The sequence below is a fragment of the Dreissena polymorpha genome, chromosome 3, assembly GCF_020536995.1.
Source record: "Dreissena polymorpha isolate Duluth1 chromosome 3, UMN_Dpol_1.0, whole genome shotgun sequence".
Classification (NCBI taxonomy): domain Eukaryota; kingdom Metazoa; phylum Mollusca; class Bivalvia; order Myida; family Dreissenidae; genus Dreissena; species Dreissena polymorpha.
The window spans coordinates 54,137,193-54,163,381 of NC_068357.1; the positions used below are offsets into that span (position 1 = coordinate 54,137,193).

Here is a 26,189-nt window from a genome sequence, read left to right on the forward strand (position 1 = left end):
ATTTTTCAACCAACCGGCATCATTTTTTAACTTGTCCAAGATATTATTGGGATGAATCTTCTGACCAAGTTTCATGAAGATCGGACAATAAATGTTGCCTCTCAAGTGTTAACAAGATGTTACTATAGCCATATATAGCCATATAAGGAAAAATGCCCCGCCCCTTGGCAGCCATGTTTTTCAAGCAAACGTAACCATTTTCAAACTTATCCAAGATACCATTGAGACCAATTTTCTGACCAAATTTCATGAAAATTGGAAATAAATGTGGCCTCTAAAGTGTTAACAAGGTTTTACTATAGCCATATTAGGAAAATTGCCCCGCCCCCTGGCGGCCATGTTTTTTCACCAATCTGGACCATTTTCGAACTCGTCCGAAATATCAATGAAACCTATGATTCATGATGATTGCGCAAAATTTGTGACTTCTAGAATGTTCACAAGGTTTCTCTATAGCCATATAAGGAATACTGCCCCGCACCCTGGTGGCCATGTTTTTCAACGGACCAGAACCATTTTTGAACTCAAAAAATATATCATTTAGACAAATTTAGACAAATATTTTGACAAAGTAACATGAAGATTGGGCATCAAATGTGACTTCTACAGTGTTCACAAGGTTTTTCTTTTTTTTACCTAGTGACCTAGTTTTTGACTCAGCATGACCCAGTTTCGAACTCAGTCTATGGGACAAATGTTCTGACCAAATTTCAATAAGATCAGACAATAAATGCAGGGCTCACGCTGGGCTCAAATTTTAGGGAGAAGTGACTTCTCCCTGGACACTGATTTAGGGAGAAGTGAGGAGACTCTAGGGAGAGGTGGAGAGACTCGGACACAAGGGTTTGCATGTAGGGCGTTACAACACACATATGTTTACAGGTTTTTTTTTCCACTTTTTGGGAAGATAGCCCATGGCTTTGGAATTGGGAATTTTATCGGCATTTTCATGAAATTGGGAAAATAAATTCATTAGCCTTTTCTTCCACACGAAAAGTCCACTGATTAGGGAAATACTAAATTTGATATAACCCTTTATAATCATTCAAATTAAAAGAACAAAATCATATAATACTTTGTTAGATGTAATTGAATTAAAATGGAGATAAAATACATAAGACTTCTTTCTAAATAAAAAAAAAAAATTATTATTTTATTTTTTTTTTGAAATAGGAATTTTTTTGCCACATTTTGGGAAAAAAGTATACTTTTTGGGATTGGGAACAAAGCCGAATTTCGGCTATAAAATCGGGCCAAAAACCCCCCCTGGTTTATCACATTATTGAAGTATGCCACAGTAGTACACATAATTTTATTTCTTTTGTGTATCTTAACTTTTCCAGCAGTTCTACATGTAGTTAACCAAGTAATAATAGACGCGACAGATAAATAACTAAAATTTTACTAGCTCTATATTCAATCCATCTTGATGTAAATATCATATTATACAGACTAAAGTATTTCAAAGATAATATGTTTATGAAGCAGTAGATAACATATGCTTTATAAAACTGTCAGACCAGATAAATATTTATGTTTGAAATATGACATTTAGCATATGCTTTCTTAATAATTTTATTTGTTATGTTTTACAGTCTTTCCAATTGCAATTTAATGTGAATACAATTCGAAATATGATAAACCACACCGTCCCCATCACCCCATCTGTATTCTTCATTCTATTTCTTCTTTAAAGAACTTAGAAATTAAATTAAATTAAATTATAATCGACGAAAAATTATGTATCCGAAAACGACAGTCCGAAAAATTGTTCGCGTTACGCACATAAAACAAATTGTGCATATCGTTTGACAGCAAAAAAATGAAAATCGGAAACCTAGCAAATACGTAATTAATTTAATCAATTTAATTGACATATTGCTTTACAATAGCATAGTTTGTGGGTAAAAAACAACTAAATTATCACCTTTTAATTTCAAACAATAATTGGCAGAAAGTTGTAACATCATCGACATAGATCTAATTATTTAATCATCATCCTTTTGTTAATTCAGATCGATAGTCGGTAGAAATGTAAAGTGATCAACTTAGAAATATTTTTTTTATTGTAAGCCTCCTTTTTATTTGTTTATCTTTAAATACGACGTTTGCCATCGGCCGCTATACATGAAGTGTTGGCAGACGACAATATCAACTGTGTATTTCCATGAATGACCCAATATTATGTGTGAGCGAACTCAATGTTGATTGGGCAGCTACCATGTGACTTGAATGCTGACTTGACCAATATCGATCGCCGATTAGATAAGTTCGGAGGTTGGGAGAATCGGGGCGGGGTTTACCTCAAATTACCTGTTGCTCAATTGCGACACGCTTTGGGCTGCGACAGTGTGTATTGGAAAATTGAGTCAGACTTTGACATCGAGAAAACCGGATGTTAACAAATACCTATGAGAGGGAGACTTGAAGTCGCTTTTAACCTACATTTTTTTTATTTTAGGCGACGTTTGGCGTAAGAAAGCTCACGTCGCCCCCTAGCGCCAGCCCTGAAATGTGGCCTCTAGTGTTCACAAGGCAAAATGTTGACGACGCACGACAGACAAAAGGCGATCACAAAAACTCACCATGAGCACGTTGTGCTCAGGTGAGCTTAAAAGGGGGGGGGATGCAGTACTTGATTAGCGCACGAGGACTACACAGAATAATATGGGACAATAATTAGTGCACATGCAGTAAACTCCGTTTTTCCAAAGTTATTGTCATACATGTGTTGTCAACCAAGCTTATAACAAGGCACAGCATTGAGCAGACTGCCTTGCTGATACACCGGTCTTTTACTATAGCATACTTGTGAGGACCGAGAATCGTTACTTGTGACTTCCCCGTCCCTGTTCTGATGCATTCTCTCACACTATAACTGCATTCTGGGAAAACTGGGCTTTATGCATGTGCGAAGTGTCGTTCCTGATAAGCCTGGGCAGAGTGCTTTAACTGTTTTTATCGTTTATAGGAAGTCTCTTTTAAATGAAAATCCAGTAAAGGTGGAAGCCAATTTTTCCCAGAACGAGACTTGAATGTTATAATAATATTTTGGTTATTTATAATAACAATACAGTGCTCCAGCTATGCCTAAATGGTAGGGCGCCTCGCCTTGCCCTTCTGAAGCCACGCCCTGCCCTTAATTTTTTTTTTTTTTTTTTTTTTTTATTATACCGGTAATTTATAAATCTCTTATTACATTGTAATTAATTTATTCCTCATTGTAGGCATTTTATTTGCATGTTATAATAATAATGGAAATAATATATTCTAGTAATTATTAATAACAAAAAAATTATTATGCAACAGGGAATGTTCCAGATATGACCGCATGCTCAAAAGTGCCCTTTTGACAAAATACATGTACTGCACATCAAAAGTACCAATTTTACAAAATAGCACCCCCCCACTGCCCTTTTCAAATTCAAGCTGGAGCACTGCAATATGACATTACATACAGCTGACACACAAGATTTAAGAAGTCAACGGGTAGGCATAATGCAGTGTGAGTTCTTTACTGGTTGAGGCTACGGTGGCCACATCTTCAATCAGGTAACAAATAATTTTAAACAGGTGAATGAAGCTCAATATTTTCCACAATTTACCTGAAAAACACAGTGAAGTGTGTCAGCTGTGTATTTGACCAAATAAATGACTAATGATAGTAAGAACACACATCTGCCCACATCTAATAGGGCCACTTAGTGACTTACTACTGCCCAGATCTATCAGGAAGGGTCTGTTGAGATGCCGATGCCAGACCAGGGCTGTGTGCACCCGGGAGCATGAAGCATGGTCGATCTGGAAGTCACACATCTGCTTGTTACGCCCAAAGAAATAGCACTTCTTCTCATCGATCATCAGTTTCTGAAGCAGAAATAAATACCTTTAACATATTATAATGTAATTTCTTAAAGAACAAGATATGTGTTTGTAAGAAACACTATGTCCCCTACTTTAATTTTTTTATCATTTGGCAGGTTCAGATCTTTATCTATATTGTTTTGTCAAACTTTAAAATAGATTTATCAATAATATTCATATTCTAAGTATAAAAGGGGCAATAATTCTGTCAAAATGCTTGATACTGTTGTCTGCTCCTGTTTATAGGTTGGGGTCGTGTTGGTAAACAAGTATGCAAAATATGAATGCAATATGTCAAGGGACACAAGAAATATTTGGGGAAGTACGCAAACTTTAACATAGATTTATCAATAATATGCATATTCAAAGTATAAAAGTGGCCATAATTCTGTCAAAATGCTTGATACAGTTGTCTGCTCGTGTTTATAGGTTGGGGTCATGATGGTAAACAAGTATGCAAAATATGAAAGCAATATGTGAAGGGACAATGAAAATAAATGGGGTAGTACACAGTGGCAAAACAAATATAACAAGGGACAAAATTGTCACAAAACCAGGTTTTCATTGTGAAAAAAAATCTGATAAAGGGAGACAACTCAAACTGAACTTTTGAAATGAACAAACAAAATTAACCCCCTTTGTAAGTTTGTTTTAAAATAAATCTATTTTTAGTCGTGGCGACCTTGACATTGGAGATATTGACGTGATTCTGTCGTGCGACACACCGTCCCATGATGGTGAACAAATGTGCCAAATGATTTTAAAATCTCATAATGAATGACATAGTTATAGCCCAGACAAGCTCATTTATGGCTATTTTTTACCTTTGAACTCAAAGTGTGACCTTGACCTTGGAGATATTGACGTATTTTTTTCGCGCGACACACCGTCTAATGATGGTTAACAAATGTGCCAAATGATTTTAAAATCTCACAATGAAAGACAAAGTTATGGCCCGGACAAGCTTGTTCCGCCCGCCCGCCAGCCAGCCCGCCCGCATTCGCCAATCTAATAACCAGTTTTTTCCTTCGGAAAACCTGGTTAATAAATGATCTCTCAAAAATAATGAAAAAAAATTGGGGGGGGGGGGGGGGTGTTGGGGGGGGGGGGGGGTTCTGGGGAGGGGGGGGGGGATGGTTTGAGTGGAGTGCATTGTGGTATGTCAGGTAAGTATTGTTTTGTCAAACTTTAAAATAGATTTATCAATAATATTCATATTCTAAGTATAAAAGGGGCAATAATTCTGTCAAAATGCTTGATACAGTTGTCTGCTCTTGTTTATAGGTTGGGGTCATGTTGGTAAACAAGTATGCAAAATATGAAAGCAATATGTCAAGGGACACAAGAAATATTTGGGGTAGTACGCAAACTTTAACATAGATTTATCAATAATATGCATATTCTAAGTATAAAAGTGGCAATAATTATAACAAAATGATTGATAGAGTTGTCTGCTCTTGTTTATAGGTTGGGGTGATGTTGGTACACAAGTATGCAAAATATGAAAGCAATATGTCAAGGGACAATGAAAATAAATGGGGTAGTACACAGTGGCAAAACAAATACAGTCCAACCCCTACTTCCGGTCACCCCTCATCGCCGGTCGCCCCGTGTAGGCGGCTGATGTGTGCCCCGACCGTCGATAAACACTATATAATGCACCCCTCTTAAGCGGTACCGTTTCTCCGGCCAGCGGCAAGCTATTTTGCATCCCAAATGTTAAATTTCCCCCATATGAGTGGTCTCGCGCGAGTAAGTCAGTCATGTACATTGGCAAAATTACACAGACGCAACGGCGATAAAATCGATACTTACTTCCAGTTTGCGGTTTAGGCTCTGTAGTACTGAAGCGTGTTGTGTGATAAACATTTTGACAGCCAGTTTGCAAATTGCAATTAATTAGCGGCGGATTATCGGGTTATCGGGTTAAAAGCAATATGCGACCGTTTGATCTTTTTGTTTCCGCATGTGCGAATATCACCTATTATTACTGGAAAAGAGATCATTAATTTAAAGTTTATTATTTGTAGTTGTTGAATCATACTTTTTCAAGCACACATTATGACAATTATCGGCCAATTAAAAGTTAAAAAGAACAACGAAACTTTTAGCCGAAATCAACTGATCTACATGTTCTCTGTGCTACAAAGTTTTTATCAAAAAATCAATACACGCTTTTCACGTGACATTGTACATTGGTGCATAATTTTCATGCGCTTTTGTCCGGACAAAGGAAATATATGAGGACTTTTTTGATGCTAGAATTTGTAAACGTCTCGTTGACATAAAACAATCGGGAGTGTTTCGGATTACAAATTATTACGGTATTCTCATTTGGGAATTAAACAAAGCATTAATATTTGTTTTAATATTTACAATTATTTCAATATATTAATTTTGATAAAACCCTTTACGCAGCGAAAAAATGATGTTATAATTTATGCATGAAAAGCACGATTGCCAGGAGGATTACACCCGGTTGCTATAATCAGTCTCTTAAGAAACTGTCCACGATTTTATCGTGGAGGAGATCACTGTCGGGACCAATTCGTGCGGTTGGTATTACAAAGCCATAAAACTGCAATAAACCAATTAAATTATCGATTGATAGTGACACGGGAGTTATTCACGCATAACTGATTCACAACTGTTCCCATCTTAAGTGCATTGGGACCATACAACGCGCATTGTGTAAACAATGAATCATGAGAATGATTCTTTTTCATTGACTTGATTCTGATGATGATGATGATATTGATGATGATTAGAAAGATGAATATTATTTTTTTGAAGGAAAATTTTGTTTTATAGCTGATTTTAGAAAGGAAGAAACACAATTATTTTAAGTCTTTACATTGTTTAGTATATGTACACATATTTACCATTTTGTTTATACAAAAATTGAACAGTTGGCCATGCAATCATCAACTCCAGACTCCCTATGACCCAACCCCCTCTTAAGAGGCCACCCCGCTTAAGCAGCCAATTTGGCCGTTTCTCTTGACTGGCTGCTTAAGAGGGGTTGGACTGAATTAAAATGGCAAAAATGGGTGGAGAAAGAAAACTTTAACCCAGCGAGAGCCTTGAATTATGATTTTTATATAAAAAGAAATATTATTGAAATAGAAATTCCAGAAAAACAGCACATGAATCATTCAAAGATATGTGTCCTGGCAAGGAAAAACAACATGGTCATATCTTGGCCAAGTGCATTCTGTACCAGTTTGAATATAGCACTATAACAGCATATCACTCTGCAATCTCCTGCATGAGTGAATCCATATCTATAGTGCATGTTCATCACTTCAGTTACAATTTTATATTTATATATACCGTTATACACCAGGTTCACTCTGGAAAATGGTGCTTAATGCATGTGCCTATAGTATTATCATAGACTGCTTAATGTAGCATGAACCAACAAGGGAGGCAACTCGTGATGTCACAAATCGGCAGTAACCAAAAAGTGGTTCTTTATTATCTCGCTTAACATGGGTCTAAATTACGTTTTAAAGCTCTTTTCTGATTGGATTAAACAGTCTGAAATCATCCAATCAAGAAAGTAGAGACATTTATCTTGCAGAACATTCAATGCCATGCTCTATGCAAGCTATTTAGAAAATAAAAATCGTAAACCAAAAAGTTCGGAATGTTTTTTTTCGCAGTTATAGACGGTGTTCCTTGCTGAAATCAGTAAAATATTGCTTTGAAATCATTTATGTATTGGTATTGAACAAGAAAGTGGTCGAATATAAGTGGAAAACAGAAGTATTGTGATTAAAACTTGTGTCTGCTACAATTTTACGACTGGTTACGGAAATTACCGATCATACAGATGTATTTACAAACAAAGGCCAAACGACCGAATAGCTTTCATATTTCAAGTTTATCAGCCTTGAAAGCATCACTTTTTCAAATAAGAAGCAAAATCATACATTTATCAACCAGTAATAGTCAATAACACCAAAATCTTTGGTTACATCCATTTTGTATTTCAGAAACCATCACATGTATTATTTTCGGAAACCGATGATCAGTCATTTCCGGAACATCTCGGTAAATTTCAGCAGACAAGTTTTCGTAAAAAATTCTTATGTTTTCTGCAAATATTCTACCTTTTTCTTGTTGTATACCAATACATAAATGATTTGAAAGTAATATAACATTGATTTTGGTCAGGAACACTTTATATAACTGCTAGAAAAGACATCTCAAATTTAGCGCATAAACCATTGGAAAATCATACTTCTGTTTATCCTTCTTATGATTGTTTTATCAATAACTTTAGCTTCAGCCACCCACTTATTTTTAAAATTAGGCCACGACTTTTTTTTTATTGGTTTACAAAAATTATTTTGAAAATAGTCCATTGGGCGGTCGAAAAAAAACAAAAAAAAAACAAAAACATCATTGGAAAAAAAAGTTAATACTAATAACATCAGAACAAAGACAACATATCTTTTATAACCTTAACACAGAGACAAAAAATAAAATTATGCAATGAAACACATCTATATCTTCAAATGAAATGAGTCCTAAAAGCACCTTTTGTAACATCAGGCAATTTTAAACACTCCATTACATGACATGCGTTCTTCTCCCATTAAAACGAAAAACTGCGCTTCATTTCCACAATTCGATGCGCACCATTACGCAATGCGATGCCCGTTGCATAAATCTTATATAAGATAAACTACTCATACACAAATTACCCGGTATGTGTTTGCTCTTACTCGACTTATGAGATCGTACATGAAAAAAAATCGAGGTAGATCGGTCCATGCATCGTCGCGGTAATGTTTGTCAAAGTTGTTGTTGTCATAAAAACTCGTTGATTTACAGCGCAAAAGGTCTTATTTGAACTGACGCGAATTAATTTAATCATATTTGTCAACTTCGCTTTTGCTTTATTTTGATAATTTAATCCAAAGTTTAATGTTAGCAAGTGCTTTTTTTACTGGAATTGTAAACAAGGAGTCAGTTAAAGTCTTTCGAAAATGTGAAGTCTGTGTGAATTGACAGTTTGACGTCATCAAAGGAAAGCCGCTTTCTGTCGGAAGCAATAAAGCGACAAATTTTGCGCCGAAAAAATTGGCTTCCTTTGTCTAGCAATCAACATGCCGAACCAATCGTGTGTTTGTTTCTCAATTGCAATCCTCCAATTTAATAAAAGCATGTGTATAGCTCGGCCTTCGAATCTTTTGCAGAGAACGGAGGCGGAGTTTAACAGTTAATTGAGCTAGTGTTTTACGCAAGTTGAGTTCCGATTTACCGAAATTACTCGGCCCTAAGCATTGAAACGACAAATACATTTATCAATGATTTTCCGAGATATACCGATTTGTTCCGATTTCCAAACTTTCTGTACAGTTCCTATAAACTATGGCGGACGTGTTTACAAAATTCCTAAACACATATATCGTAAATAAAGGATTTATTTATACTAATTATCAAATACTTTTTTATCTACTAAAATATCGGGTTTGTTTAATATAATTAACATGTTAAACAATATAGTTGCATCACAGACTCGGAAATAAATTTTGATGGGGGTCGACATTTTACTGACGCTGATTTTCTTATTGTCTGTAATTTTTACCCGAAATAAATTTTGAGAAGTGCCCATAAAAGGACTGGTACATAATGTGTCACATTGAAAAATATCCCGAACTCTGCAATATATGTGAACCAATCGTTGATTGTACTTACTTGATTTTATTCGCAACCGTACTCAAACAGGATCGTTTTTTCTCTCGTTTCGCTCGTTTTGCAGTGCGGTCGGGAATAAAATATTTAAAAAAAAGACGATTTTCCGATTTTATTTTTTTTCCCATTTTCCAAAAATTAGGGTCGGCGGTTTTGTAAACCAAGAAATATAAAAGTCGTGGCTTTATGACACACATATGTTTAAACTTGAGTTATTAAATATTTTTAGTTATTTTTATTGAGAAACTTTTATCTTATAACACATTTTTGGTACAAAAATGTTAATTGTATATATATTGTAGTTTGAAAAAAATACATAGGTAAAGATTTACCTAAACTTGCTACACATGTAAAATAAAATGCCAATAATTACAACAAAAATCACTTTTAATCAGTATGTTTTGTTTATTAGTCTTAAACAATATTAATGTTTTCATTTCAAAATTATAAAACACAATACATTAAATATTGTCCTATAAAAATGATGACATGACAGATTGTTAGGAAGATATGAACAGAACGTAAACAGTATGCTTATTGAAATTAAAAACAACTAAAACATCTTTTTGTATTAATTTTTTTATCAAAAGTGGTATTTCTAGTTAGTATAGGAGAAGCGCGAGCCGCCGACTACCTGAGACCGCCACCGAGCGCTATGTGCGCGGCCTCACAATGCCGATGTTCCTTCCGAAACCCTCGGAAGGCCAATTACAAAATAACAATGTAATTATAATTTAGGCTACCTGCCTTCTGATTATGAACTTAAAATAATCGAGTCGCTTCAGATATATACAATGCCACCAAAGAGGGGACTGATGCCTTCAACGAATCCTCCGGCTTCCGTGAAGCTACTGGTTACGCCTCCGTGAGGCTACTGGCTTACGCGAAGACACTGGCTCACGTCACCCCAAGGCCTTAGGTGAAGCTTCCGTCACTGCCTTGTACGACGTCCGTAGTATCCAACACTCTGAAAACCCTCTCCAAGAAACAGGAACTCTGCAGCCCGGGCAGCACCGTTTAAAGCTTGCAGCCAACGTAAATACCCAAATGCTCCAGAAAACTGTTCTTTTAGAGTAACGTCCCTTTTCTTCAGATGTTGATCCGCTCGCATACACCGGAGAACTGCCTAACTTGTCTATTTGCAAGCCTTTATATACTGGCGAACAGAGCGCCACCTAGCCAACAGAAAGGCACGATCCGGAAACTACCGAAGTTTCCGAATTCCCTCCAAACTCTACAGAGATTACCGATCAGCATTTCTCCTTCACTTACACAGAACTTAGCCGTATATATACACAGGATTTTACTAGAAGCATTCCTTAAATATCAAATACTCTTTAAATGCTTAATACATTATTTTTAGCCATACAATTAACTTACTTTATGAAGAACAAGTTACAATTTCATATTGTTTACCTGGCAAATTTAAAACTAAAGGTGGTAATTATACTGTAGCAGTGAAAATACGCAAAGCATCTATTTCGACTATGAATCCTTTCGTTATAAAAGTTATGACCAAGGTTTAAAAGTTTTGGGACAGACGCACACATACAATCAGGGATCATATTTTTTTCGGTTTTGTCTGTCCTAGACCGATTGGGGTCATGAAAGACCGATTGAAAATCCCAAACAGTCGGTCCAATTCTGTTTGCTATTTAAATTCCCATGTCATGAAATCGATTACACAGTGTACATGCTAACACACCCTAATGACATTCTTATCTCGATAAGGTGTGATAAACCATTCGCTGCAGTTTCTAAACCGGTCAGGACCGGTTTATTGCACGTCAGACCAAGAATCAAAAGCTTGTGTACAGCGGATTAAAGACGCATCCGAGGACGCGTCTGAATGCACGCGCTGTAACTAAACAAAACATGCCGATACATTTTCCACCAGCGTAATAATCCGGTAATATAATTATGAATGTAAGTCGCGGATCTGATCAACAGAACAGCCAAAAGTTATTTTTATGGACGGAACTTCACATAAAATAGTATACAAGAAAAATAATATACATTGAATAAATCTTTAGTAAAACCGTGTTAGAATCGAAATAATTCGTGTACTTTATACTTTGTTGTTGAATAACTCACGACCGGAAAATTAGATGCGTGGTTTCAAATGCTTCGCTCTCGTGATTAAATCCCTACGCATCTAAACTATCGAACGTGGGTTATTTGACAACAAATTATTTCTAATTATTTGGTTTGTTGTTGTCAGTAGCCAACCTACGCACAGACATTTGTTTGGTTCAGTGCATGTTTGTAAGATATTATCGAGTCGACAACAATTTAAAACATCGGTATAGACTTATACAGATTAATAATATTGACAACGATGAAAAAAGTCTGATAAAACAGCACACGAAACAACAATGAAATAATGATAAAACCAGTTGAGAAAACTCGTTCCGTTTAAAAAAAATGCCAAAGGGAAATTTACTTGTACATGTATTATCCCATCTTCATGAATGGCAAAATCAATGGTATATATTTTAACGTAATTTGTCATGATTTCGGATACACATTTTTGGATACTTTTCCCCATTTATATCCGGACCGATTGATGTTGCGGGAAATATGATCCCTGCATACAATGACAGACAGACAGACAGACACATACAATGACAGACAGGCCATAAACAATATACCCCCAATCATTCAATCGGGGGGGCATAAAAAACACCTGCAACTGGGAATTCAATATAGGCAGTAATTTTGTTAAAATATATCATTTTAAGATCGGAAATGGGGACGAATATATATTTGACACAAAAAACAACAACACTGCTTTAATATATTATACTTTACCTGGATAAGTTTTCCATCTTTTGTGACGTCTAAATGTAATCCTGGAGCGGGTTTACCTGCCCTGAAATGAAAACATGTCAAATCCTGTCATTATTATTTGCGGATTTTTTTGTCATCCAGGTGGAAAAAAACACAAGCTTCAATGGGTATTAAAGCTAGAATCCAAGGATCCCTCCTGGTTCCTCTTAACAATGTTTAGCTCAGTGTAGGCATTATAAATCTACCTACCACATTATTATACATTTCCTTATCATTTGTTCTTGTTTTATTTTGATATTCTTGATATATGTGGGATGTTTACAGACACACGATGACTGGTTGATTTACTTTTGGCGCCAATATAACCCACACTGATTATGAAATGTTTGTAAAGATGATCTCTGATGTCACAGCAATTATTTCATGTTTTTTAAGACACAGTGACAAACAGACTAGATTGAAATAAAAAATAAGCACAAACAGACTACATGTAAATTGAAATAAAAATCAGCAGTATTGATTTTTTAATCAAATGGTAATGATTTTGTTTGCAATAGATAGATTTTTAAGTCAAAATACCACTGCATATATAACAAGAGATGTGTTTGTCAGAAACACAATGCCCCCTATTGCGCCGCTTTGAAATAAAATTTCAATATCATTTGGCAGGTTTAGAAATTATCTCCCTATTATAGCTTATTACTTCCCTTGGATTGTATTTTTTACTTTTGACCTTGAAGGATGACCTGGACCTTAAAATTTGTTATAGATTATATTCTTTAAAAAATTACTACTTCCCTTGTGAAAATGATCTGTACCTGCCAAATTATATAAAATAGAAATTATCTCCCTTTAAAGCTTGTTACTTCCCTTGGATTTTGTTTTTTGACCTTTGACCTTGAAGGATGACCTTGACCTTTCACCACTCAAAATGTGCAGCTTCATGAGACACACATGCATGCCAAATATCAAGTTGCTATCTTCAATATTGCAAAAGTTATGGCCAATGTTAAAGTTTTTGGACGGATGGACGTACGGACAAACTGACTGACAGACAGTTCAACTGCTACATGCCACCCTATCGAGGGCATAAAAACTATTTAATTCAAAATACCAATGCAGACATAAAAATTATTATCTTATTTTGAAATTTTCTTTCCAAATATGTAAAAGCGATCTTGAATTGTGAATCAGTACTTTGCACAGGCCATTTAATGGTCCCTCACCTGCGCGCTTGAATTTTCAAAATCAGAGTCAGCGGGATGCTTGAAATTTACAGTTTAGTTAATTATCTGCAACTAGTCGTTATTAAGTTCAAAGCAATATTGACAACTAAATATTCTGAGAGCCTCTGCCCTCTGTCAATAACATGTATCTTTTTCTCTAATAAAGCCTGCCTGAAGACGGAGTGTCAATATATTGGAAAATCAGTATTGGCCAATGAGAGCTCATGCTTTGCATGAGCGACAGCGCTAGTAGGCAGTCAAGACCTGCAGTTAAATCATGCAGACGAGTGACACAATTGCCATTAGTGTTTGATTTTGTGACAGTTCATTGGCTTTGTTTTCTACCACACTCATCGGTCCCTACGGTGTACACCTCAATGTAATCCTCCTGAAGCATTTTAACAAATTATTGTGGATTTCATTACACACAGCTGTAAATGTTTTGTTGAAATGGGCATAGTTATCCCCTTGCTTTTTGAAACGTGTGGGGATATTGTGGTTATCCCTGCCGTCTGTCCGTCATGGCCACTATCTCCCCCTACACTATAAGCACAAGAACCTTGAAACTTACACACATGGTAGCTATGAGCATATATGCGACCCTGCACTATTTGGAATTTTGGTCTGACCCCTAGGTCAAAAGTTATGGGGGTTGGAGTGGGGCCGGGTCAGAGATTTTCACTCATTTTTTGCTCGACTATTATATATAAAATATATATAGTGGACAGTGTTTTTTTTCATTTAAAATCGGGAAACCGGACCCATTCCCAATTGAAAAAAGTATATATTTTTCCCAAATGGAAGCTAAAAATTCCCAATGGAACAAAAAAAAAAAAATTTTTTTTTTAGATATGAAATATTTTGTTCGTCTCCCTTCCATATAAGATCAACCTTAGTAAATATAATACTTGACATACTTGTATCCTCAATTTTGAAGAATTTGTGAACAAAACAACAAAAACACTAATTTCCCAATGTTAGTCAAAACCCCGCAATTTTCCCAATCCAAAGGGACCCGGCCCCATTCCCAAAATGGTGAAAAAAAACACTGGTGGAGCTATCCCACTCACCCCGGCGTCGGCGTCAGCATCTGCGTTAGCATGCAAATGTTTAAGTTTTCGTACTACCCCAAATATTTTCCTTGTCCCTTGACAAATTGCTTGCATATTTTGCATACTTGTTTACCAACATGACCCCAACCTATAAACAAGAGCAGACAACTCTATCAAGCACTTTGTCATAATTATGGCCCCTATTCCACTTAGAATATGCAGCAAATGTTAAAGTTTGCATACTACCCCAACTATTTTCAATGTCCATTGACATATTGCTTTCATATTTTGCATACTTGTTAACCATCATGACCCCAACCTATAAACAAGGGCAGACAACTGTATCAAGCATTTTGACAGAATTATTGCCCCTTTTATACTTAGAATATGCATATTATTGATAAATCTATGTTAAAGTTTGCGTACTACCCCAAATATTTCCTATATCCTTTGACATATTTAATATTTTGCATACTTCTTTACCAACATGACCCCAACCTATAAACAAGAGCAGACAACTGTATCAAGCATTTTGACAAAATTATGGCCCCTTTTACACTTAGATAATTGAACATTTTGCTTAAATTGCCATAACTTCTTTATTTATGATAAAATTTTATTATTATTTTGACAAAACAACACTTACCTGAATACCACAATGGATTACACCCAAACAATACCCCACGCCCCTACCCAGAATCCTTTCCCACCCCCCAATTATACCCCGCCTCAACCCCCCCCCCCCCCAAACAAAAAAGTTTTTCCTTTTTTTATTTTTGAAAGATCGTCTAATAAATTATTGAATATGAACAATTTCCCCATGATGGCTTACGTTATACTGTCAAGCACTCAAATAGTCGAGCGTGCTCTCCTCTGTCAACTCTTGTTTTATGTTATTTTACATTAACTTCTTCATTTCTACACCGATTAACTTCAAATTGATACTGAACATCTCTTATGACAATACGGTCAATCTCAACTATGCATGGCCCCATTACCAACCCTGGGGCGCCCCACCCACATAGACCATGCCCACCCAAAATTGCCTTTTACTATAAGTTCTTTATTTCTACACCGATTCATTTCAAATTGATACTAAACCTCTCTTATGACAATACGGTCAATCTCAACTATGCATGGCCCCATTACCAACCCTGGGGGCGCCCGGCCCACATAGACCACACCCACCCAAAATTGCCTTTAACTATACAGGGCTCACGCTGGGCTCAAATTTTAGGGAGAAGTGACTTCTCCCTGGACACTGATTTAGGGAGAAGTGAGACTTTAGGGAGAAGTGGAGAGACTCAGACACAAGGGTTTGCGTGCAGGGCGTTACAACACACATATGTGTATCACATTATTGAAGTATTACACTGTAGTACACATAATTATATTTCTTTTGTGTATCTTATTTTTTCTAGCAGTTCTAATTAACCAAGAATTATAATAGACACAACAGATAATAACTAAAATTTTACTAGCTCTATATTCAATCCATTTTTATGTAAATCTATATATGATATTATACAGACTAAAGTATTTCAAACATCATATGTTTATGAAGCAGTAGACAACATGAGCTCAGACCAGATAAATATTAACGTTTGAAATATAACATTTAACATATGCTTTGTTAATTATTATTTGTTATTTTTTATAGTCTTTCCAATTGCAATTTCAGGTGAATACAATTCGTAATATTATAAACCACACCGTCCGTATCACCCCATGTGTATTCTTCACTCTATTTCTTCTTTAAAGAACTTCGAAAATAAATTATAATCAACGAAAAATAATGTATCCTATAACGACAGTCCGAAAAATTGTACGCATTATGGGTGAAAGATTATCTCTAAGGTCATGCTTGGTTAGGCACAATCACACTCAAATGAAATCAAACTCAGCACTATCGATTTTTTTAAACTTCTGAATTCTTTGGCTATATTTTTTTTGTTTGCAAAAATAGTGATTTTTAATTCAAAATACCTATTAGCATTTGAAAATTAATCATCTTGTTTTAATGCGAATATGCTGTAAATTTTTAGTCTGAAATTACGGCATGGAAAACATATTTGTGTTTGGATTTTATTTCTGAACTTTAAAACACTGTCTGTCCTCAATCATGATGAATTTTAACATGAATAGGGGCAGACAGTTGTTATTTCAACAAATAAAGAACTTGTTTGGAAGGAGGATTTATCACTCTGCAAGTAAAATGTAATGTTGATATTGTCATACATTTTCGCGACCTAACAAAACGTTGTTGACATTAGTTGAAATAACGTGTTGTGAAATAAATATATCCTATTATTAACAATCACAATGTTTCATTTTAATCTCCAGACTGGATGCTACTTCATGGTGACATTGATCATTGTTTAGACTTAAAATTTGTCAATATAGATTTTTGTTTTAATTAATATATTAATAAGTATATAGTATAACCAAAGTATATACTTTAGTATATTTATAACCAAATGCCCTATTTACCAAAAATACGCGTGAAATGTGCCCTTTTTGGGGAAGCTCCCCTCTATTTTGAAAAGCTGGCTGGAGCACTGATATGTATGCCAAATTTCATTGGAAAATATTAAATACAAACGTAAATATTATGAAAATAATCATTTTTGTTTTCTGCTGTTTACACACCAGTGTACAACTGAAAAGTAGACATTTTGTGAGTTTGTGGCCCTTTTATACTGCTTCTCTGGTGTTCATTGCATGTCAAATAAGATTAGCCTGTGCACCGATTAGCTGTATCAATGATTAAAAAACAACAACACAAATCTCGACCTGCGTTGTAAGACACACTCTTTATAAAATTGAATGGGTTGTGATCATTTCAAACTTGCGATATACAAAGCTATAACATAATTTTGAAAACTGAGTTGCATCTAAGATTATACAACAGCGAACAAATTCAGCGCTTTGATTTACTCTAGTTGCAATAATTCAACTTTCAGCTTAGGCTGAGAGTTGCAATGCGCTCTCTCTTGTCCATGGGTGCAAAATGTTATCAACAATTCAAAGTTTAATGAACACTGAAACTGCAAGAGCTTTTTAAATATTTACCTATCTAAACCACAAAATCATCCAAATAGTACCATTAAAGCAAGAAATAATTTATTTGTATTGACTAAGGTTTTGTTTTGTACGCTGTATCTGCCATATTGGAAAATTGACCCAATATAGGTCAGGTTGCATTACACCAATATTTTGTATGTCGCGTTATGTGTTGGAGCCAAAAAGTCGATAATGATGTGGTATTCGATACAGAATACACTGTTTTAAATTTAAACATAACAATGTCAGCGAAAAAAGTGTGTTGAAACATCGTCGTGTTTTTATCGGATGCATGCAAGGGATAACACCCGTAGGTTTTCAATCAGGTAAATTTAACATGGTTATGAAGTTTATTCATTATTTTCCTCAATTTGTCTCAAATGACGTCTGTAACTCTGTTAGTGAAGCGCATGTATTACGTGCGCTGAACTGCACCCATGTGTATGAAGGAGTGCATATGGACTCCCACTCTCCCAGAGCTGCCATAGCAAAAATTATCAAGGGTTCTGGGAGTCCGTTTATATGGACTATGGTTTACTCATGAAATGTGTCCATTATAAACTATTGTTATTCAAAATATAACCATCATGGTCAAATATTGGCTCCATCTTATTTCATTCAGTGAAATTTGGTGGAAACAAGTTTTTTCGGCCAAGTGAAACCCTTCATTAAATTTTAAACAGCGTGCTGTTTTGAAACTTATAAGTTTACCCCACCCATCACATTTACATTGAATCGCTGGACATATACTGCCTTATGATACATTATAACGATAGTAAAACTGCAAAAGTGATCAGAACCATTGCAATAACTTCAAATTAATTGAATGCAATCAATGTCGTATAATTAATCCAACACTAACACGTATAAAACATACCACGAAGGGACTTCAAAATTATTCACGAGTGGACCCGACATTTTGTATTAGCGCCCTCTATCAACATTGCAACGCAAGGGATGTAACTCTTATGATAAAAATACCACTTCCGGGTGGGAGTAAACTCACTAATACACACATGACATGTACAATTTAACTACAAAAAGGAACACTATTGTATCGTTATAAAAAGCATGGGCTTTTGAAATGTAAGGTTAGCAAATATGTGATTAACCACCAAAATTAAAATATTTTGCTTATGTTCTAGTCTATAATATGATATTAAAGTTATTTATTGGCAATTGCAATTGGCATGGGATTCAGTCTGGGTCATGATGAAGCATTGGCACTTGAAAATGAAATGCAAACATTTTACTTCATTTAGGTTCCGTTTTACAATGCCGCTTAATCTATTGATAGTTTATAAAAATTTCAATTTAGTGATTATACTATGCCCTGACATGGTGGTTACACGCACAGGCGCTCGATGGCAATGACTCATTATGATAGACCATCAGTGCTTTCCACAGGATTTTTTTCAGACGCCCCGGGGCTGTTTGGGGGCGGGGAGTTCTTATTACTTTTCCCGTCGCTACACATTACCGGATAATCTAGTAAATTCCAGTTTAAAAAGCAAACTCTGGTAAATATTTATGATAAAAGTGCTCAAGAATTTCAAGGAACACAAACATTAGCCATTTTTCTTAAGTATCAAATAAATTTTGGCATATGTTACAATTTATAGATGTGATGAAATGTCCAATCGGGATGTTTTTTTTCCTCTGAACAAGCGTTAATCGCCTGATGTGTTGTTCTCCTTTTTATACATCACAAAATACACCCACACTTTACATGCAATGTTGTACATGTCTGCATAATTTTCGCGTGCTTTTTATTGAGACAAAGGATAAAGCACTGTTTATTTTATGCTAGAATTTGTTAATGTCACGTAAGCATTAAAATTCGGAAGCGTGTTTTGGATTACAAATTTAATAATGCTCATTTGAGAATCGACAGAAACATTTACAGTTGTGCATAATTAATTCAACGATAATTTGTTAAAGCCCATTAAGAGTCAAATAAATTATTTGACCATATTATGCATGAAATGCACAATATTCTCGAGGATTACACCTGGTTGCCATCAGTCTTCTTAGTAAGTGGCTGAGACTCGTCGTATGCATGATCTTAATGCAGGTATTACTGCCGACGAGTGTTGTCGCTCATTCAAAGCGTGCGCTCTCATTGACCAATATCAATTTTCCATTGCAACGACGATCCGCCTTAAGGCGGGCTTTAGGTGGATAAAGAGATACATGACGTAATTGACAGAGGATCATTAATAGGCTCTAACAATTTTCGGCGAAGTCGATATCGCTTTGATCTTAAGAATGCCTAGTTGCAGTATGAAGAATACTTACTGATCAGAAAATTTCAAACGCTCCGCGGACTCTGATTTCGACTTTCAAGCACCCCGGCGAGGGACTGTTAAATGGCCTGTGGGAAGCACTGACTATCTGTTGCTACGCAATTTTAGTTACCCTTTATTTATTATAATGCATACACATACTAAATCAATAGAAATCTTCGGAAAAAACGTTTCTAAAAAAAGATCTATTTATAATGGGTAACAACAATTGCGTCATAACGGATAATTGATCATTGAGTAATTGCCATAGAGCGCCTGTGGTTACGTGGTGCTTCACTGGGTGATTGTGATTGTGATTGTCTTGCCTTGAGCACTGATGGCGCATTAAATATTTTAGACCTTGTGATTACTCTAGCATTGACCTTTTGCTTACATTATGTCTTGATCTGGTGATTTAAATACAGTAAAGACTGTGCCTTGATCTGGTTATTAAACTATACCTTGACTTGGTGATAACACAGCGATTTTTTTTTGTCCAATTGGGAAAAATTGAGTCGTGAAAGCCTGAGAGTTGGGAAAAATCGAGTCGTGAAACCCTCAAATTGGGAAATTGGTGTATTTAATTTTATGCTCCCAAATACTTTAAAATTGATAACTAAGTGTTTTCAAGCTGTCAATATTTTATTTACCTAGGTTCAAACCATAGAGCTGCATAGGGAAACTCAAAAAGTGTTGCATTTTCCAAAAAAAAAATAAATTATTTTTATTTTTTTTACCTTAAATTGGGAATTTTTTGGACAGCATTTGGGAAATTTGTAGTTTTTTCGTAATTGGGAAAGTGCCGCTTACCGGTAATTTATAAAGATGGAAAAAAATCGCTGTTACATAATTCTTTGACCTGGTGATTACACTAGCTTTGACCTTTTGCTTACGCTACCGGTATACCTTGATCTGGTGATTTAAACATACCTTGATTTGGTAATAAATGTGCCTTGATCTGGTTATTTCACTATGACTTGACCTGGCTATTTCACTATACCTTGACCTGGTTATTACACTGTGCATTGACCTGGCTATTACACTATACCTTGACCTGGTGATTACATTATGCCTTGACCTGGTGATTACACTATCCCTTGACCAGTTGGTTGCACTAAGCATTGACCCGGGGATTGGACGGCATTTACTGGTGACTATGAAATGCCTTTACCTTGTGATTATGCTATGCCTTTATTTTGTGCGTACTGTATGCCTTGACCTGGTGATTACACTATGCTTTGAGCTGTTGATTACGCTATTCCTTGACTTGATGATAACACTATGCTTATATCTGAACATGGTTATTGCTAACTACCATTGTGAAGAACAATACCATGTGATGTGTAGCAGCTAAAGATCATAATTCAAACAAATACAAGAAACACGAACAAGAAATATAAATGAAATAAAAAATGAAATATTGTATTGGTCGTCCTGTTTTTTTTGCTTTCATATGTTTGTTTATTCATTGTTTACAAATTTGGTATCTGTATTGTTATGCACAATTTAACAGGGAAAGCTTTCTATGAATCAGGGCATGCATCCGGTGTATCAAGTTAGTCTACTTTGCACTACCTCCAGTCAGCTCACTATTTGCATATATGTGTAATACATATGAGCCTGGATCTGACAAAATGGGTTATAATGCATATGTGTAAATTGTTATCCCAGATTAGACTGTGCAGTGTTTACAAGCTGATAAAAATCACAGATGAAACCTTCAGCGTTTATGGTATTGTTCATTTAAAGGAAGTCTCTTCTCAGCGATTATCTATTTTATGCAACAAGTGTCGTCCCTGATTTGTATGTGCAGACTTCACAGGCTACTCTGGTATGATATTTTATACACATGCATTGAGCCAGGTTTTTCCAGCAGCAAATATAATTTTTAGCGAGGCTGTTTTCAGAGAAAACCCGAGGCATTGTCATAGCCTGCTCGTCGTCCGCCGTCAGCTGTCCGCCGTCCGCCGGCGTCGTGCTAAAACCTTAACATTGGCTCTAAAATCAAAGTGCTTCCACCTACATTTTTGAAACTTCAAATGTACATGCACCTTGATGAGTTCTACACGCCACACCCATTTTGGGTCACTAGGTCAAAGGTCAAGGTCACTGTGACCTCTAAAAAAAAAAAATTATAAAAAAAATTCTGACAAGCTTTCGCAGCCGAGCGTTGCACCCGTTATGCCGTGCTCTTGTTTTGTTTATTACCTGGACCGTGAGTATAGTTTTTTAATATATTTTTTTACAATGCATGTATGAGATGTCTTCTTGCCTGTTCTGCTTACTTTGAACACAAAACAGGGCATTGGACAAACAGCTTATTACACTTGTCTGTTTTAAAGAACATTTTGAGGCAGGACACCTAGCTCAACTTCACTACAATTATGGCTGACTTTTTGGCTGAAAACAATCAATGCGGACAGAATGCCTTGCGGCTGGCTTCGAGAGGGAATGCCATAATTGCGGAGCTGCTGCGTCTGTCAGACTTTGTACCGTCTGTGTTCCGCCTGGATAATCCCTTGGACTTGAGTAGATACGGGGAACTCATTTCAGACTTCAGCTATTTTAAAAGCACTGATCTATTTGAGCACAAAATAGAGTCTAAACCAGTAAGTTTTGGTAATTCAGCTATTTTAAAAGCATGTATCTTTTTGAGCAAAAAATTTAGTCTAAACCAGTATGTTTTTGTAATTGTGTAAGCCTTGTTTTTAATTGTTGATACAGTTTATTTAATTCACAACAATGAACTTATTGGTTCGAATTATTTATTTGTACTTTAACAATTCTATTTTCCACCAACTTGTGTTTTTAAACTCCAGTTTTGAATGTATGCCTTGTTTCGCACATAGGCGTGTTATTTTGCATTGGATTGTGTTAATAATGTTGTTTATTTTTCACTCTTAACTTCAATTATTAAAAAATATTAAATATTAAATAACTATTTTGTATTAATAACGGTTTATCTGCTTAGTATACAACTAGAGTTTCACAGGCTTTATTTCCATACCTAAGAAACTGATGCACAGCAAACAGCATAAATCCTGAACAGACTGCGAGTAACTTGCAGGCTGTTCGGATTTTATGCTGGTTGCAAAAGCCATTTTAACTTTGCTTTTTTGGGGTTTCATAGAGGTGGGCTTGTTACAGGTTTTTGGTCACAAGTAATAGTATTACATGACTAGGCTTGTTAGTCAAATGGCTTATTTCTATAAATGTGTTATATAAATGCGACGCACTTTGGGAATAAGTGGCTTAATCCATGTGCGTAAATTGTCGTCCCAGATAAGCCTGTTCAGTTCACACTGGCTAATCAGGTACAACACTTTCCAACTAAACTGGATTTTTCTTAAGGAAAAACTTTCTTTAAACATAAAACACAACAAAAGCCGAAAGAGTTGGCCCTGATTAGCATTGGCAGACTGCACAGGCTAATATGAGAAAACACTCTACGCATATGCATTAGGCCCCATTTTCCCAGAACAAGGCTCAAACATTTCTAACATTTCCAGGAGCTTCAGGACCTCGATGAAGAGTTCAGAGAGAATCACCTCCAGATACTGACTCGCTTCTATCAGGCCTTCTCCTGTGTCCACAAATATGTGACAGACCTAAACAGGTTTGAGAACTTTACTATACTTTTGCCAAATAAGTGATTTTCCCATTCTTGGGAATGGCGCTCTTTGCATCGGGAAAAATTGTGTTATTTAGGCTAAATTTGGGAAATTAGTGTTGTTATTTTGTGAACAAATGCTTGAGAAAATTGAGAATACCTGTTTTTCAAAGTGAAAATGGCTTTTGCAACCAACATAAAACCAGAACAGCCTGCGAGTAACTCGCTGTCTGTTTAGGTTTTATGCTGTTTGCTGCTCATCAGTAAATTTGGGTTGGAAATAAAGCCTTTAAAACTTGAATCTAGTAAGAAAGGTCTTTAATAAAATGTAACTTTCTAAGGGACTACAAATGTGTCAAAATACATATCTTAGTGGTAAAGACAGGGTTCGACACTAAGGCACGTCCGACAGACATTGTCTAGTAAGATCGGTGGTCGGGCTAGTAAAACTGTGGGCTAGCTTGTCCGACTGGTCGTACATAACAAATCTATACTGATTCATATAACTATACCTAACCGAAAACCTTTTTCTCTTAATGTGTAAAATAACTCTCGTATCCGTTATTTACATCAGAACAAAACTAGCGTATATAAATAGACGCAGAGAATTCACATGATTCATCGCTATTTTTAGACGCGAAGGAGAGCTTCCCGCAGAAATTGCTTGTTTCCATTGGTTAAGTTGTTATGAATATTAATGATTTTCTGAAGTGTCTTAGAACTTTACATCATGTTTTTACGACTTCTATTGACAATCGGTATCATCAATGTAAACATTTTGGCGTAGCAGACGAGAGAATGTTATTTAAAGAATGGCTTTGTTCAAGATTGGATTTTCATCCGACAAATAAGTTAATAAAGAAGAATCCGACGGTAAAACTGACACAGATTATGCTGGAAAAAGGGCCTTAGAGCTGTGGTTGCATGGAGCACAGCGGTCAAGGAGGCCAGAATTTGATGACCTTGAATAAATGTCACCTGCTGTACAGACATCATTTATTTAACTGGTGATAAACAGTGAAATTATAACAAACAATTTATGTTGTTAAATAGTTTTATTTTATTTTTTACTCTTTGCATCAAAATGACTTTCTTGTGTTCACTAATTATTTACTGATAAATAATTGATTAAACAGTTACACGACACAATTGTGTTTATTTGTTATGTCATTTATGGTCTAGTAGACATCATATTCGGGCTAGTACATTTTAAGAGGAGCTGGTCCGATGGTCTGGCTGTAAAAAAAGTTAATGTCGAACCCTGAAAGAGTTAAAGTACTTTGTGTCAAATTGCATAGCTTTCTTTCACTATTTTGGGACTATGATCTTTACCAACTAAAACATAGATGACACCTTTAGAACTTAATTTCTGCACTTACCAGGTAAAAGTTTTATTTCCAATCATCTTTAAGTCAAACTATAATCTGGGAATTCTGCGATTGGAGATTTTGGAGAAAAAAGAGGGTTTTTTCTCTTCGGGAATGTTAACAAATAACAGCTATAAACGCAGCCAGAAAATACCTGCTTTATTATGCATATTGATCAGTTTCCTATGAAAAGTTTGGTTTTCTGAACGTCAAAGTAACAAGCTATTGTTGGAAGTGGCAGTTCTTTCTAAGGTTCATGGTAACAATGTTGGAAATGCCAGTTTGCTCATGATTACAATGTTACTTCTAGGTTTGTGATTGGAATGTTGAAAATGGTAGTTAGTTTGTTATTTCAATGTTATTTCCAGGTTCATGATTACAATGTTGGCAATGGCGGTAGGTTCATGATTACAATTTTGGCAATGGCAGTAGGTTCATGATTAAAATGTTGGCAATGACAGAAGGTTCATGATTACAATGTTTGAAATGGCAGTAGGTTCATGATTACAATGTTGGCAATGGCAGTAGGTTCATGATTACAATTTTGGCAATGGCAGTAGGTTCATGATTACAATGTTGGCAATGGCAGTAGGTTCATGGTTACAATGTTGGCAATTACAGTAGGTTCATGATTACAATGTTGGCAATTGCAGTAGGTTCATGATTACAATGTTGGCAATGTCAGTAGGTTCATGATTACAATGTTGGCAATGACAGTAGGTTCATGATTACAATGTTGGCAATGGCAGTAGGTTTATGGTTACAATGTTGGCAATGGCAGTGGGTTCATGATTACAATGCTGGAAATGGCAATAGGTTCATGATTACAATGTTGTCAATGGCAGTATGTTCATGATTACAATGTTGGCAATGACAGGTTCATGATAACAATGCTGGCAATGGCAGTAGGTTCATGATTAAAATGTTGACAATGACAGTAGGTTCATAATTACAATGTTGGCAATGGCAGTAGGTTCATGATTAAAATGTTGGCTATAGCAGTAGTTTCATGATTACAATGTTGGGGTTCATAATTACAATGCTGGAAATGGCAGTAGGCTCATGATTACAGTGTTGGCAATGGCAGTAGGTTCATGATTACAATGTTGACAATGACAGTAGGTTCATTATTACAATGTTGGCAATGGCAGTAGGTTCATTATTACAATGTTGACAATGGCAGTAGGTTCATGATTCCAATGTTGGCAATGGCAGTAGGTTCATAA

General features: G+C 35.7%; 2 protein-coding genes across 4 annotated transcripts in view; one reads left to right on the top strand and one right to left on the bottom strand.

Annotated features, from left to right (window-relative positions):
- The window catches only part of LOC127874209 (nuclear inhibitor of protein phosphatase 1-like), a 31,714-nt gene extending 13,056 nt beyond the window's left edge, over positions 1–18,658 (bottom strand). Inside the window, exons 1-3 of the mRNA XM_052418439.1 lie at positions 18,579–18,658; positions 12,382–12,442; positions 3,714–3,867 (exon numbers count right to left, since the gene is read on the bottom strand). Of these exons, the coding sequence (XP_052274399.1) occupies positions 3,714–3,867; positions 12,382–12,442; positions 18,579–18,619 (256 nt within the window). The 5' untranslated portion in view covers positions 18,620–18,658. The remainder of the gene's footprint in view (positions 1–3,713; positions 3,868–12,381; positions 12,443–18,578) is intronic.
- Positions 18,654–26,189, top strand: part of LOC127874198 (WASH complex subunit 5-like) — an 82,051-nt gene continuing 74,515 nt past the window's right edge. Inside the window, exons 1-3 of one of the 3 annotated variants that reach the window (XM_052418408.1) lie at positions 18,654–18,787; positions 22,329–22,595; positions 23,496–23,602. In XM_052418408.1, coding sequence (XP_052274368.1) covers positions 22,371–22,595; positions 23,496–23,602 — 332 coding nt within the window. In that variant the 5' untranslated portion in view covers positions 18,654–18,787; positions 22,329–22,370. Of the gene's footprint in view, positions 18,793–22,328; positions 22,596–22,658; positions 22,664–23,495; positions 23,603–26,189 lie in introns of those variants that run through there. The other 2 variants (XM_052418407.1, XM_052418409.1) reach the window with 2 other exon arrangements.